The sequence below is a fragment of the Psittacula echo genome, assembly GCF_963264785.1.
Source record: "Psittacula echo genome assembly, chromosome: 3".
NCBI classification, from domain to species: Eukaryota; Metazoa; Chordata; class Aves; order Psittaciformes; family Psittacidae; genus Psittacula; species Psittacula echo.
This window is the reverse complement of record NC_137736.1, coordinates 96,650,875-96,666,239: the sequence shown is the minus strand read 5'-3', so window position 1 is coordinate 96,666,239 and position 15,365 is coordinate 96,650,875. Positions and strand designations below refer to the sequence as shown.

Below are 15,365 nucleotides of genomic sequence, written 5' to 3'. Positions count from 1 at the left end.
TTGCAATAAATTGTCTGTCTCTGAAGGGTCTGGAAGCACCACTAAGCTCTGTAGAACCCTGTCATCTGCAAGTTTGCAACACACTTTATTTTTTCTGTTAGCTGAAAAAGTACCTACAAAACATGTTAAATTGTGGAGAAGCACAGTGCCCTGTCTGTGCAGATACTCAATATGCTGGAGACAGGATGCAGGGGAGAAAAGAATGTTTTTGCTTGCACATACAGCTCTTCTGGACACCCTTCCATTCACGTAAGGGATAAATGGATCAAGATATGCTGTCTCTGAATGTGAGAGTCAAGAAATTACGAGCTTCATGTGATCATAGAATCACAGAATGGTTTGTGTGAGAAAGGACCTTAAGATCGTCTAGTTCCAACCTCCCTGCCATAGGCATGGACAACTTCTGCTAGACTAGGTTGCTCAAAGCCTCGTCCAGCCTGGCCTTAAACACTGCCAGGGATGGAGCATTCACAGCTTCCTTGGGCAGCCTGTTCCAGTGCCTCACCACCCTCACAGTAGTTGAGAGTGGTGCTTATGCCTTTGAAAGGAGTAAAAACATGTTCCCCTATTTAAGAACTATTTTTACATAAGGCCAAAGTAACTGAGCAAGTATTTCAGTATTATGCACAGTTTTAGAAGAAAAATTAGCTCATCCGTCCAATTCAGTACGAAGTCAAAGAGATAGGTGGGTAAATGCTCTCCTGCAATTTAAGGTGCAATAGAATTTTGTACAAAAGTGGTTTATCCTCACATTTATAGAAAGCAGTTTGCCTACAAACAAAATTTGCCTGTTATAATCAGAACAATTCAAGCCACCATAATCACTTAAAACACTCAGATCAGCCTTTTCTTCCCTAATGAATGTGACAAACTGAGGGATTCATGTGCAGACTGTCAAGTTTGTTTCCAAGTAGCAATGACAGTTTCTTCGTATTTATAAGCCCTACAGATTCTTCCTTTTCAAGTTGACGCAGTGATGCTGAGCATGAATGCAATTCCTAGTTTGAATGCCAACAGCAGCAATGCAGCCATGCATTTTGTAAATGCCAGTGTTTATTCTTTGTCTGAATAAAAATATATCAATTACTTTGACTCCTAAGAAGTAACCATCAGTAACCTACCTACACAGATGTTTATCTATATGCAATAAAGTTTGAATATCCTAAGTAATTTAGCTATCATGTGTACACACATACATAAAATCCATTTATGCAGTATACATAAGAATAACATAACATATACGAAACACTGAACATTCATCAGCATCTCTTGTGTTATGCAGAGTTTAAATGTCTGTACCCTCAGTTGCAAAGTACCATCAATACAAGTAGCATTTTTCCATTACTGATGTGGCAGAGGGTCATCAATGCCACTTGGGGTCTCCTCAGTAACCAGCACTTTTCTTACTTGAGTAAACATATTCCTTCTCCCTCAAGACTAAAATCGCCTCTGTTCCCTTTTAGTGTTAAAGGAATAAAGTAATTTTTTTAATATCATTGATTAAAGGAAAAGGTTACTTCTTTGCTGGCATCTTTAAAGTGCAATCTCTGTAAAAGTGTTGCAACAGTTCTATTTATCAATTAGGTAAGAAGGCAGAAGCTTTGAAAGAGATTCAGTACTTGATTAATTGTATTTAACTGAGGCAGCAGTTACTGGTAAACATAAAGTATCCAAAAAATTCTCCTCATCACAAACCAAATAGCTTTGAAAAGTGAACAGGTGTGATTCTTACTGAATTTTGAAAATATCTGAGAACTGCTATTTTTGGTCAGTTATACCCCTGTATTTTCTTATGATAGTTTGATTCCTATGTCTCTAGTTCAAGAGGAGAGCCAAGCAGTAAAGGCAATGCAACAACAAACCTAACTAACAGTTATCTGTGCAGAGCCAACTTTTCCCTCTCCTGTCTCATCCTATGCACATGCCAAGTTGGGTGGTGGTGTCATGGGTGGTGGTAGAAGAAATGTAGCCCAAAAGGGAGAGGGGAAAAGGGTCCTTTGCTTTAAAGAGGTGACCTGGAGAAACTGTTCTCAGTGAGGCAGATTAACTAGCAACTGTCAAAGTATCATTTACAAGCTATGTAGATTCCTGTTCTCCGAAGATACGCTGTCAAGTAAAATAGACCTAAAATGTGACAGGCTTTGATATTATTGTAACTAAGTGATCTCTTCCAAATTCTAAATACGCATTTCAGTAATTTGATGTGACATCTTTGTAGAAAAAGTCCAAAACACTTAATGCTGAAATTTATCTGGGACAGAAATGGGTAAGAGGGGACTGGAGAACATGCTGCAAAATAAGTATGAGTGAGGGAAGTGAGAAATATCTGGAAATGTCAGGCAAGTAAGAATTACAAACAAACAGAGATGGACTCATGCATTTGGAACTCAAGGAGGAAGTAAACTGAACATAAACAATACAAAGATAAAAGACAGAAAAATATGAAAAGAGGGGTAGAAAGATTGGCTTAACGTGGGAAATCAGCCTTCTGGGTTTTGAGCCCTTTAGAGAAAGTGGTTTCACTGTTTGAGTGGTTTTCTGCAGCCATGAGGTGATCAGTGATCCCAAACTGAGCTTCTGAGTCAATGATCATTTGTAAGACTGTAGTAAGTAATCTGCATCTTATTCCTAGGACTGGCTGAAACACTGAGGCTAAATTGCCTCGTTAGTGTTTTTAATTAAAAGTTGGAGTTTGTGAGAGCATGGTAAAACATGGAAAGCTGGTACTGATCCACTGTCTGGAAAGTTTGGAAGCCACTTGTCCAGAAACTTAAAGGAAGTTTTTAATTAATGATTACTCTAGGGCTTTAAATAAAATGTCATATAACATAAGACTCATCATAACACCACAGAAGTTGGAAGTCTCTTTGCTCTCTGGGGCATTCTCAGTCCACCGCAGAGCCAGAGTTTGCATGCTACTTTTGTTACCAGGCCCAGCTGGAGTGTCATCTGCCCTCCCTTTCCCTCCACCTTCTTTGTTATTTGCAAAGAGATATGCTTCATTACACAACAAATAATAAGCCTTCATAAATTACTGCTAAGCCACGTGTGTAGTAAACCTAGGAAAGAACAGTGCTATTGCTGGTCTGCTAGGCAGGAAGAAATTTTGAAAACTATGAAAATCCTTCTTCAGAGAGATTTCTCAAATGATACATCTGTCTGTACTGGATGGAATTGATAAAATTGCAGTTAAATGATGGTGCAACTTTTCCTTTTTCTTTCTTTTTTTCTTCTTATTTTTTTATTTTTTTTTTTTTAGCATACTTCCACTTACTAATTGTTTGCCAGCAAGTTTCATGTGAATAGGAAGCCTGAAAATAATTCTCATGAGTATTCAATTTGAACATCTGGTATCATCATGAACATAACTGGTATAATGAGCTCCTCTGCATTGAACATAGGCTGCATAGTGAGGAAAGGACTTTGAAGCAACTGCACCTGAATAAAGCAGATTTTGTAAAAGAATATATCTCCCTCCCTGTGTGTAGGCCCTAACTCCCACTAACATTAATGACAATAACCCCTCTACATATAGGATAATTAGTGCCCTTAGAGTTTAAATTTGCAGGTACTGAGACATTCAAATGAAGTGTACCTAACATGAAAGAAAATGTTGGAATTGCTTCATTGTTTGGTTACATTATGTCTGAAGGGGAAAGAAGAAACTGTTCATGGCTTGGTTAGCTTCTAATTGCCCCTAATTATTTATTTTTGTACCATTCTAATTCTGTTTTCACAGTTTATTCAGGCTAGTCAGATAGCTGCTTTTAAGCTTCAAGCAAAGGATTTCTATTTTTTAAAGATGATTGTGACATAGTCTATTTTTGCAGAAACATGGGAAAACAATGAAGGGAGCATTTATTAAAGAATGCAGTATAGGAATAATGTTGCTTTTATCTGCTAATATCAGACATATTTGTATGCATCCACTTTGATATCCGAGCACCATTTATGGTGGTGATCAGGTATTTAGTAACTGTCCATAAAGAAAAGAAAGTTCCTCTAGGAACTTGAGGCAATGGATCAAAACCACTTTAGATTTTGGGGGACTCAGGAACATGACACTGTTATAAAGTGGTCTGAGAAGATGCCTCAAAGTGATCAAGGTTTACCTTAGCCTTACTCTTCCAGTAAGCTTCTTAGAGATACCGTTGAAGAGTTGCTTTCCTAAATGCCTTTGAACTGCGCACAGAGCATGTATAACTAAAACTTGTTCTCAGAGCTCAGTTTTTATGGTAGGGTTTACAAAAGTCAGGTGTGAGACAAGTGGATCTATACCTGGGCAGTTATACATACAACACAGGTTAACAGGTTTTTAGTTGCTCAGTATGTCCGCCACTTCAGGAGCCATCCAGCAATTTCCATCTGCAATGAGGGCCATGCTTTCCTTTCCATCACCTTGCAAACCTTACCTTCCCATCCACCTCAAGGTGTGGGTCCCTCACTGGCATCACCTCACACACCCCTGCCACTGAATGACTGTCATGGGATCCTCAAACTGTAGCACAAAATCAATTTCCTGTGGGTTAAAGCACTAAATACAGCTTCATAAGGTAAAACGAATGAGGGTGTAGCAGTCCCACCTAGCGTATGAAACTTTTTTCCTTCAAGGCAGCCACAGGCTCAGCATCACCCTTTCCTGACACATGCCAGCACTTACACACCAATGTATCTTCTCACAGTTTCTCATTCAGTATGAAACTGGGCCCATTACTCACTTATGAACTCTTCCTCATAACCTAGTAACTGTTAAAAATGCCACTGCCTTTCTTGTGCCACCACCAGGAGCCTTTCCACACTTCCTTTTTTCTCCCTTTACATATTGAACACAGGTCCAGAATTTTCTGTTGTTCCACCTAGCTCTGCCCTTTTGCATTTATTCTATCAAAATTCATACCCAAACCTTGTGACCTCCTGTTTGACTTCTAGGAGTTCCTTTTCTTTGTCTCTCTCTTTGAGCACTTTCTCAAGATGACACACAATGTATCTTCTAACACTGTCCATGCTATACTTCTGCTAAGACAATCTTCCTTATGAGTGACAAGTGCCATTATTGTATAACTTACCCTGTTTTCTACAGCATCAAGAAATAGCTCATGCCCTTCCAGACCTTCCAGAAACATTTTTCCTAGCTGATTTTTCCTGGGTTGGACTGACTCACAGTTCACCTATTTGAAAAACAAGCAAGGTAGCTAGAGGCCAGGGATAACTTTCAATGTTTGTATTTATAGTTGTGGACTTTGTGTCCTTCTATATTTGTTCAGTCCCTCAAGCTGAAAATTCTTTGAAGAAGTAGCTATGTCTTGCAAGATGGCTTTTTTTTCTTTTTTGACATTGTAAATGCTCTGCGATGGGAGTGATGCCAAAAATTACCATCGTAACGGCCATTATTTTAGCAGTTTTTGATGCTTTTCTCATTGCTGTTATCAAAAGGAGCATTATATAATTTAAAATCCTATTTTCAAGTCAGAAAATTAGGATAATGGCATTAGTAGAACTCAGATGGCAGGAAGGTTTGGGAATATGCTCTTCATCTCTTTTCATCAGCCTCACTATAAATGCATTGGCTAAAGTTCCAAAATCCTAAGAAATTCCTCTGAAGTGTTTAGACCAAAAATCTGAAGAAAGACAAATAAGCACAGAAGTTTGCAACTTTACAATCCATTTCTATACAAGTATAGAAGAATCTATAAAAAAAAGAATCTATGGAAAAGTTCTGCTAGGAGAACCTAAGGGAAGTCTGTGCTCTAGAATTTACAGGCAAATTTTCTGTTACTGTTTTTAGTGTTTGCTCTTTGTTTTTCAGGTACTACTTCCAGATTACCTCAGACTCTTGAGATAACCTGCTTATACGTTTTGTCTCAGAATGTCCCTAGTTTGTGAATTAGTAGTCTGCCATTAATGGTAATTCTAATGTTATTAGGGCATCATCTAATGATCATCTAATGAGAAATGCACAGCACAGGTGTGCTTTAATAGAACTGGTAGAAAATTTTTAATTCCCCTGATAGCCTTGATACATAGATACATCCAGAGATGTGGCATGTTCACATCATTCCCTAGCCACTATGACATGATGTGAGTCATAAAATACTTCAGTTACCCTGTATCACCTGTGAAGACTTACTCTGCGTTGTCTCCGATGGGCATTATTATATATTAGGTTAAATGTAGTCAACAGAGCACCAGCTAAAAGTAAAAGGTACAGATCAGTACTACTCATAAAGAAAGCATGCTCCTAACTATCCGAGACAGATGTCCTAGAAAAATAAAGTTGTTTATTTTTCTCTGAGGCATCAGTCAATGAGTTTGTCCTTAGACTTCAGTGGATTTCTGATCAGACAGTCACTTCTTGTAAAAAGAGTGTCTTTTCAATTTGGGTCTAGCCTGAGCCCACTACATCGAATTTATCTTGACACTGAGGCTGTTACCAAACTGTATATAGCACTTCTGCCTCAGCACAAGGAAATCACACTAACCTTTTAGATGTCCTCAAAATATCAATGTGAAGGCTTCTCCCACTTATATATGTACAATCTTCCTCCAACTGCTCTGAGACTGGCAGGTATCATTTTGCATCCCTCAATAAAAAGTGCTGTAAAGCGTATATTGAGTTGGTTTCCAGCTGTGTTTGTTTAGGTAGGAATATTTTCTTCTGCTTGCACCACAGGCAGCTATTCAGGATTCTTGACAGAGTTTTCTTTTGATATAACTTTCTTGTATATAGTTCTTCTGTAAATGCTTTCAGCATTTATTGTCTTTTTGTACTAAGATACTTTTTATCGTGTCTCAGAGAGGAATTTTGTAGACGAGTAACTGAGCTACCAAACTTAAAATAGCCTGAGAAGTAGCATGGAGATAAGCTGAGTAAGCGTTTTGGTGTTTTTTTCCAACTAAAACTGCATTCATCAGCTTTTTTCAATCAGAGAAAAAATTTCTGTAAAAATTTGAAAAATACTTACTTTTTAAAAATGCAGATTCCTTGCCCCCCAAATTCTCTTCTAATTTTAATTTACTGTTCAATTAAGTATCTTTCTTTATAGAAAATTAATTACATATTAATACATATAATTATTATAATGAAAATAATTTTTAAATATCATTAGTTTTATATATAATATATATTTTGTTTGGAATCAAAGGGGACATTGGTTCTGAATTCAGAATTATTTTAATTTTAATGCACTAAAATGTAAATATCTTAAATTTATAATTATGTTAGGTCAACACAAAGAGCATTTCTGATTTTGTTTGAAACAGTTACCCAGTGTTGCATGAGCTGTAGCCCCTGGGGTCCACTCAATATCTGTCTCTGACTTATTTTCCTTTTCTGCTAACCACTCTGCACATGGTAAGAACCAACTATTTGCAGCTTTAAATTAATCAGCAAAGGAACTACGTACATTTAATGTTGTATTGTTTTGGACTCTTATCTATAATTAATTCACTTAAAAGCCTGTGACAATCTAATATGCTGTTGCACTGCTGCTATGTATGGTGTATTGCATCCTCCTTATTTAAGGACATATTTCTACCTTGGACTCTGGCTTTAATTGCTTACTATGAGTGGCTAGGAAGATCACAGGAGTGTATAAGAATGTTGATGAGAAATTGTACACCTCTGGGAATCCTGACTAATATCACAAACTTGTCTCTGCTGTGTTCTCATTCTCTTGCTTTAGATTGTTTGAGATATTTCCATTTTGTCCTAAAACAGAGTGTAACCTCTTCCAAACACAGCCTTTGTCTTCTGGAGTAGAATAACAGGGCACCCGTCCTTGGATGGGACTTCTTGGTTGTAACATAATGTAAATTACTGTCATATAGGTTTTAAGATGGTATACTAAATATAATTCTAAAATAATGAAAATATTTAATATTTAAAATAATGGCATTCAGAGGTGCAACTCTGATTTTTTTTTTTTTAGCAGTGAAAAGCTGTATTGTGTTTCTGCAGGAAAAATGGGCAGTTACCTTCACTGTTCATATATACTGTGACCTGTTCTATTTGGATGTGTTATTTTTTGAAGCACAAACAGGTTTATCACGTACCGGTTAGTTGCTTTTGCAATATGTCATAGCCCTTTCCATCCTCCCTAATTTACTGTCCTTGTAGCAGACTTCTCGTGCTGTTCCTATGGCTGCACAATAGCCTGAACTCACCTAGGAGGACAAAAAGGAGTTCTCTAACTGAGCCGTAGTGTGACCCAGAAAATACGCAACAGCAGCCATGTAGGTAGGGCAGCCTGAACTTCAAGTGAGTATCTGTCCTAACCCACATTTCGGTGAGGACAGTTATTAACACATACACAGGCCTTACACTCAGGAGTTTATTAAGAGCTGGATTAGGTAATGGACAGCAGATGAATTACTGTTCCTGATCTGGTGAAAGAGGTCCCTATCCATGGCAAGAGGCTTGGACTAGATGATCTTTAAAGGTTCCTTCCAATCCAAATTATTTCATTTTGACTTGAGTTTTTGTGTTCATTTCCTTGACCTCTTTTTTTCTTTTTTTTTTTTAATTTAATCTGCTTTCTTCTATTATAGCTTGTTGACTTTTACCAAGAAAAAAAATTGTAAAAAGGATTTCATCCTCTTATTTGCCCATTGGACTCATCATTTCAATTTCTTGAGGGTAATTTTTGTCATGGAAGGATGATTACATGCTTTTCAGAACAATTTAGTTTGATGTAACAATACTGTAGCTGTTGCTAAATCTTCCATAGAGATTATGTAGAATATTTATCCAAATTAAGTACAAAAACCAATCCGTTTCTATATTTGAATAGTAGCTAACTATACTTTGTTTTGGATAATGCATTTGTACTATTTTAAAATGAATAAAAATTACCTTAGAAAAAGGTAGATTTGTCCTACCAAAGATGAAATGTTTTTGTTGGTATCGAAATATTGTGACATTCTATCTAAATGCCGATATAATTTCACAAACATTTTGAATTATGTTATCGTGGGGAACAGGGGACTCTTTTATCTGCAGAAGTCTAGTCAAGAGAGGCCTAACGTTAAATGGAGTTAATATGGAATTTCCTGTAATTTAGAGTTTAACCATATTGCTATTGTAGGTGGGCAAGAAAGAATTCTGTGGTACCAAGCCTGAAATCGTTTAATCAGGAATGTAAATCAGTTATGTGTTTCAGTTACCAAATGTTGATAGAATGGCTATGGTAGATTGTTGTTTTTTAGTTACAGCTGCTCTATAATGCTGTTGTGTTACCAGGTTCCAAGAAGGAAAATAGTATAGTATGGCACTTTGCTATGCCAAATGACCACTACTTCTGCCAAGTATAAATATTACCAGAAATGGGTTCTTCTATAGGATGATAACCACATCCCTAAAGTAATGAATGCCATGCTTCCCTATATGTATTTATGTTTGGATAATTTATTTAAATAATGTTCCTAGTACATGCTTTATAGCCTTCTGCCTTTTGCTACACAAATTTTAGCTTATATTGCAGACTGTGCAAGTCATTTGGCAAATGTAATTTCCACCCCTGCATACTAATCGATTTCTTCACAAACACCTGCTATCAGTTATGATAATAAAAATGCCATTCTAAATTGAAAAGGGGCCAAATGGAGCTTCCTAAGGAAATGACTTAAGTATCTTCAATGCCTTTAATGTAGTAATGTTCTTGTAGTGCCAACACTTTTTTTGAGCATTTGCATTTTATGTAATTTTACTCTATTACATAATTTCTCTGTCTAAATGGCTCCTCATAACCATTGCTACGAAGTAGTTCATAGTAAGATTGGAGAGGAATTTCTGTGTTTTCTCTCTCATGGGACTAAATCCAGCAACTTTGGGTAGTCGAAATTCCTTAGAACAGATCTGATTGGAACATCTGGCTGCTACACTAATATAAATACTAAACGGCTGTATCAGGTCCTATAACATCACTGGGAAAATGCTGTAAAGTTGGTGGAAGCTTTGCCCTTGGACTGTATGCCAGTTTCTTCCTAAAATATAAGCCTAAATTTAGCAGCTAGACTGCAAGTAGCATTCGAATTATCCAGGGTCGCTTTATGGCTCCTTCCATCCCAGGGAATAACTTCCCAGCAACAGCCTTTGCCAGAACCCAATAATTTTCAGCTCTGCTGGGTCTTGTCTCAGCTCTGAAATTGTCTCACTGGCTTTCAGCTCTATTGTCATCTCCCCTGACAATGTCCTCTGCCTTATTTGTAAGGAAACAATCCATTTTACTGATTCCTTCACATTTTCATTTTCTTTTAGCTCTAGCTGCCCAAGCATATGCGCTGAAGGAAGAGAACGATAGTCTTCGATGGCAGCTGGATGCTTATAGGAATGAAGTGGAGCTCCTGAAACAGGAGAAAGGACAGCTCTTTCGAACAGAAGAAAGCCTTACAAAGGACCAGCAGCTGCAGTTCCTACAGCAGACAATGCAAGGCATGCAGCAGGTATTACTAAGGAAGACAAGAACTGGTCTTTTTTAGGAAAGTAGTACCGTGGGGCTGTGCTATACTTAAGACTATTAGTCAGGAAGGTTCTGATTTCTTTTCAGAGTCAAAATCTGGTGGATTTTAGATGAAGGAGAGGGAAGGAGGAATTTGGGACAAATTTAGGGATAGTTATAAACTGTAAACTGTTCTTTCAAGAAAACTCCTTATGCATGTTCTAGTTAGGAGCAAATTACTTCAGTACATCCTCTATTGCTCTCTTCACTTAATTCAATTGGCCTTGATTCTGCAGAAAGTTTCAAGGAAGTTTGTCCATTATAGCATAGACAATATTCTGTGGTATTTTCATTTGCATTCATCTGCATCTTTAAATGCATCTCTGCTTCTCAGTTTTGCCTTTTTTTCTGCTCTTGTTTGAGGGTGACTGAAGCATCTCCAGCTTGTCCAGGCTAGCCTTCTGCTAACTTACAAGTGGACAGCAACATCAGTCTTATCTCCTGGGCTTTTATCATTTATGCTGTCCAATGGATGTAACCTTTTCATTCACCCATTTTTTAAAGTGGGTTAGTGCAGCAACAAAGCGTTTTCTCTGACACCAGTCAGTGAGAAACTGCAATGTGTCCCTCCAGGGGGAGGCATTTATCGTAAGCATTCTCCCTTGTTTGTTGCTGCTGACATTGTGCTGGGCAAGTCTCGGCAAGCACATCCAGACTGTTCCTAATGCTTCGTCTGGCACATGCACTAACACATAAGCACCCCTCATTCAACATGCATGTATATAACATCTTTCTTTCCCAGGCTTTTGTAGTCAGCTGATACATGACAGAATGCCAGGGCAGCAGCTCACCGCGAAACTGGATTGGGTTCCGAGCTAGAATAGAGCTTCTCAAGATGTCACTGCAGAGATTCCTTCCTCTGTGTTCTGAAGCGTGTCCTCCTCTATCACTCCTGATTATTACATTCCAGAAGGGGACAAGTTATACCCACTTCCAGATTGTACTAAGCTGCTCTATTATGATAAAAACCAGGAGACATTCACTTACATATGAGCTGCCTCATTGGGTTAGGAATTGCATGGCTACCACGGTACCCATCAGATCCGACAAGTCTGTAAATTCTGCCTAACACCAAACAACAGAGCACAAGGCAAGCCTACACATGTGTTCATATGAACATAAGCACCTTTAAGCATGCAGAGGTTTAGAAAATTTGGGTGATTTATGGTATAGTGTAATAATTCTGAACAAAATATTTGAAAAATAGAAAATAAGTCATTGATAATTCAGGAATAAAATCTTTCCTGAACTTAGCAATGAAGTAATTAATCAGAAATGCTTCAGATTTCAGTATACTTTAGATATGCTTGAGGTCTATTCACGACCTTATCCTTATATAAATGGATACTTAAATATCACTGACTTCATTAAATTTAACTGCATATATAAATATTGTGCTAAATTTCAGCCTGGTGCTAATTCTCCATTAAAATTAGTGAAAAGTGGGCACAAAATACTACTAAATCAAAACACTAGAGCTCTAACCCTCATTTTGTGTTATTATAATTTCCTACCTGGGGGCTGGATGAAGGATAATCAAGTCTGTAGAATATAAATAGATTTCTATTGAACTTCAAGCAAATGTTAATAATGCAAGTCAATAACAGAGCTAGCAGTGGACACTATGGTCCCTATTCCTCTGAGAGTTACTATGTTCGTGACAATTTTGCTGTGAGGTTCTGAATTTTTCTAGTTTGCTGTCTCAGGGTCAGACCTACTAACTCCCAATGGGATATAATTAGAGTTGGCCCAAGGAGGTGGAGAAGACATTGCAGATAATCCAGTCTGACAATATGCTGAGGAGGGCAGCAACACAGAAGCACAGGAGGTGGAGTTCAGAATATTTGGTGGGAAATTATCAGTCAATTAAGCAGCTGGATGATGGCTTTGGATTTCAATGATTAGCCATAATCATGACATCCCATAACCTTTGTGCTTTTCATGCAGTTGATGCATGAATAGTTAGAAAAACCTCTTTGATTTAGGTAGACTCTTTTATTCCAGCTTCATTTTGTAAGTATTGAGAGATGACAACCTTAGCTGAAATCCGTCACTATAGCAGGTGCTCAGCATCTACAGAATTCAGTCTTTCTATGAAATATTAAACATATATCAGGACTTGAGTAGTAATAATTTAACAAGAAGACCTATATTCTCTTTTATCCTTTTGTATATATTAAAATTAATTTCAAACAAAGTAAACTGAATGTCACTGAATTCCTGAACCCTGAATATATGTCAGCTTTAAAAAATGTATTCTTCCTCCTTCTTTCCTCTCCATTCCCCCCACTTTTTTATACACCTCTTCTTGTTCTGACTTTGAAATCTAGAGAAAAAGTGGATGCATTTTCAAAAACAAGAAATTTTTTGTAAACGTATTTGGTGCCAAACAGTAGCAAATAACACAACATCAGTGTGTTTTTAATGTACTTCTACCATCTGGATATTCTTTCACACATTTGCAGGACTGATGAAATGAATGTTTATTTTCTTTTCCATCATTCCTACCAATCCAAAGTAGCATCAGCAAAATCACACAGATTTTTGCTTATGGAGTATACCTTATGGGCAGTAATAGCAACTTGCTTATTTATTGTGTCTAAAAAAGAAAATTCTTTGGACTAATGACATTGAACTTATGGGGGTTTTAGTAAACTTCCTTCATAAAGCTGTGTCACAGTTTAATTTCATACCCACTGTGAGATCTCAAACAAATGGAAATAATGTCTTGTATCCATGGTAACAAATGAGATACACTATACCTGATTTTGAGATGGAAATTGAATTAACTTGTCACTGCTGCATAGGTGGTATTGCCTTCAATTTATTTTTGTACGAGAACACACATACCAAGCAGATCACTTTTTGAATGGCTATATCTTTCCAGCAGTGTTCAGTATCCTCTAACAATGTCTGCGGTCACAAGGAAGGATGTTTTAGTTGTAACTATTTTTACAATACTTCACAGCACAGCTATAAGGATTTTTTAAATCTTGTCTTTCTTTCTGGAATGTTTTACCAGGTACACGACTATAGGTAATGCAGAAAATACCACCTCATAGTGCTTAACACTTGCCATTCTAAGACTCAGTTTTCAGTGTGTATATAATTTCTCCAAATTTTAACAATTTGGGTTAGCATATACCACGTGGAATAGCAAGCAGAACTCTTCTGAAAAAAGTCTCATCAAAATGTTTCAGGCATTCCAAGAACAAAGCATGAAAACTATGCTTTTTTTCTTTGTTGTCCACCAAGGAAAATTCTTGAGGAAATGCACTTGCCACCTTCATGCTTTGAAACAAAACAACAGAGTTTGACAGTGAGTCTCTATTGGATTAATGATGTGGTTTCCATATATTTTATAAAATCTGTCTGAAATCTATAATGTTAACAAGCCTTTGAAAAATGCTAGTTTGCCACATAGGAGATAGCACCATTAGCGTATGTCCAAGTAAGTTTTAGATTTTTACTGGTCATCTGGGATTGTCCACAGCACAGCCATTCGTGCAATGTTTTAAGCCTTAGGTTCATCCGAAGTCTACAGAGCACACCTCCTTTACCATGGCTAACTGAACAAGTTCTACCTTTTCATCAGGCTTAATTGACCAAAGTATGGGGCCATGATGGCATAGCTGTACTGATTCCCAAACTGGTTCATTTGGAAATAGACTGGTAATTCTTCATGGTGCATCATTGCATCATGTAAATGTATGATAATGTTCTTTCCCCTCACAGCTTCCTGAGCAGGGTGGGCTAAATTTGAGCTCCTGCAGGCAAGGGTGTCATCCAGAAATCCTCATTTAAATCATGTTTCCATGTATGTTTTATCCAGGAAATGTACACAAGTGCCTACAGTTCTGCTATTCCACATGCTGGAGTATATCTGGGACATTCAAGAGGCATCTCATTACCCCCATCCCCTAAGGGGCCTGATTCGTTAGCTGAGCTCAGGTTCAGATGCCTAACACACAGGGACAGCAGAAGCTCCTGTTCGTTGGCGGTGATGCATTAGAGACTAGCCATAGGGTTATTGCATGAGCAGGGGATGTGCAGGGATGCCTCTCCTGAAATTAGTGCTCAGGGTGGAGAGCCAGAACAATAGTAACAGTTGTGGGCAATAGGTGTAGGGCTGACATAAAGGCTGATACACTGTTGTGCGTGCTACTGACTGTTAGCTGGGGATGTCTCAGCAGGCAACTGAACATATTCTGGCCCTGTTTGTGACCCACATGGGTGTCACTCTGGTGCAGCATGATGAAAGTTCTCTTTTGTCTTGTATTCCTTTTTTCCCCAAACAATATCAATTTCACTCAAATAGAAATGCAGATTGTAAACCTGAGCACTCAGAAGCCAGAAATTGCCAGAACTACTGCCTGAGTATTTTGCTTTGAATACCTCAGAGACCCTTTCCCATTCAGTGCTGCAGGCAGAGAGTACACAGTTAATCATCACCTGTTCAATACCCTCCTGTCTTTGCTGTTCAATATGCAACTCAAGGTCTTAATGCAAAGGCCACACTGCTCCTGACATTTCCTACTTACTGAGGACTAGCTTTTATGGTTTACTAATCATCTAGCATGTAAAATAAATAGCATGTGCATCTGAGACACATACACGTTTTTTAAAAGGGCTTTGATAAATGCCAGATGACTAGCAATCATTTTAGGCTTTCACCGGACCCTTTTGTCTAAGTAAGATGGCACAAGAGTCATCTCTCAGCTTTTGAAGCAAGATCATGAACCTCTAATGTGTTGTAACCATTCTGAGTAGAAAAGCCAGAGGTAGCTAGTGTTGGCCTCACTGTGCTGCCTTTGAAATGGATTTCTACCATTTCCAGCCACTGGAGCATGAGATGTCCTCACTGAGTTA

At 37.8% G+C, this 15,365-nt stretch overlaps 1 protein-coding gene across 1 annotated transcript in view; it reads left to right on the top strand.

The window, feature by feature from the left end:
• Window positions 1-15,365, top strand: part of ENOX1 (ecto-NOX disulfide-thiol exchanger 1) — a gene marked incomplete at its 3' end in the record, with an annotated part of 138,140 nt that overhangs the window by 83,163 nt on the left and 39,612 nt on the right. Inside the window, exon 8 of the mRNA XM_080613609.1 lies at window positions 10,256-10,440. Within this exon, the coding sequence (XP_080469735.1) occupies window positions 10,256-10,440 (185 nt within the window). The remainder of the gene's footprint in view (window positions 1-10,255; window positions 10,441-15,365) is intronic.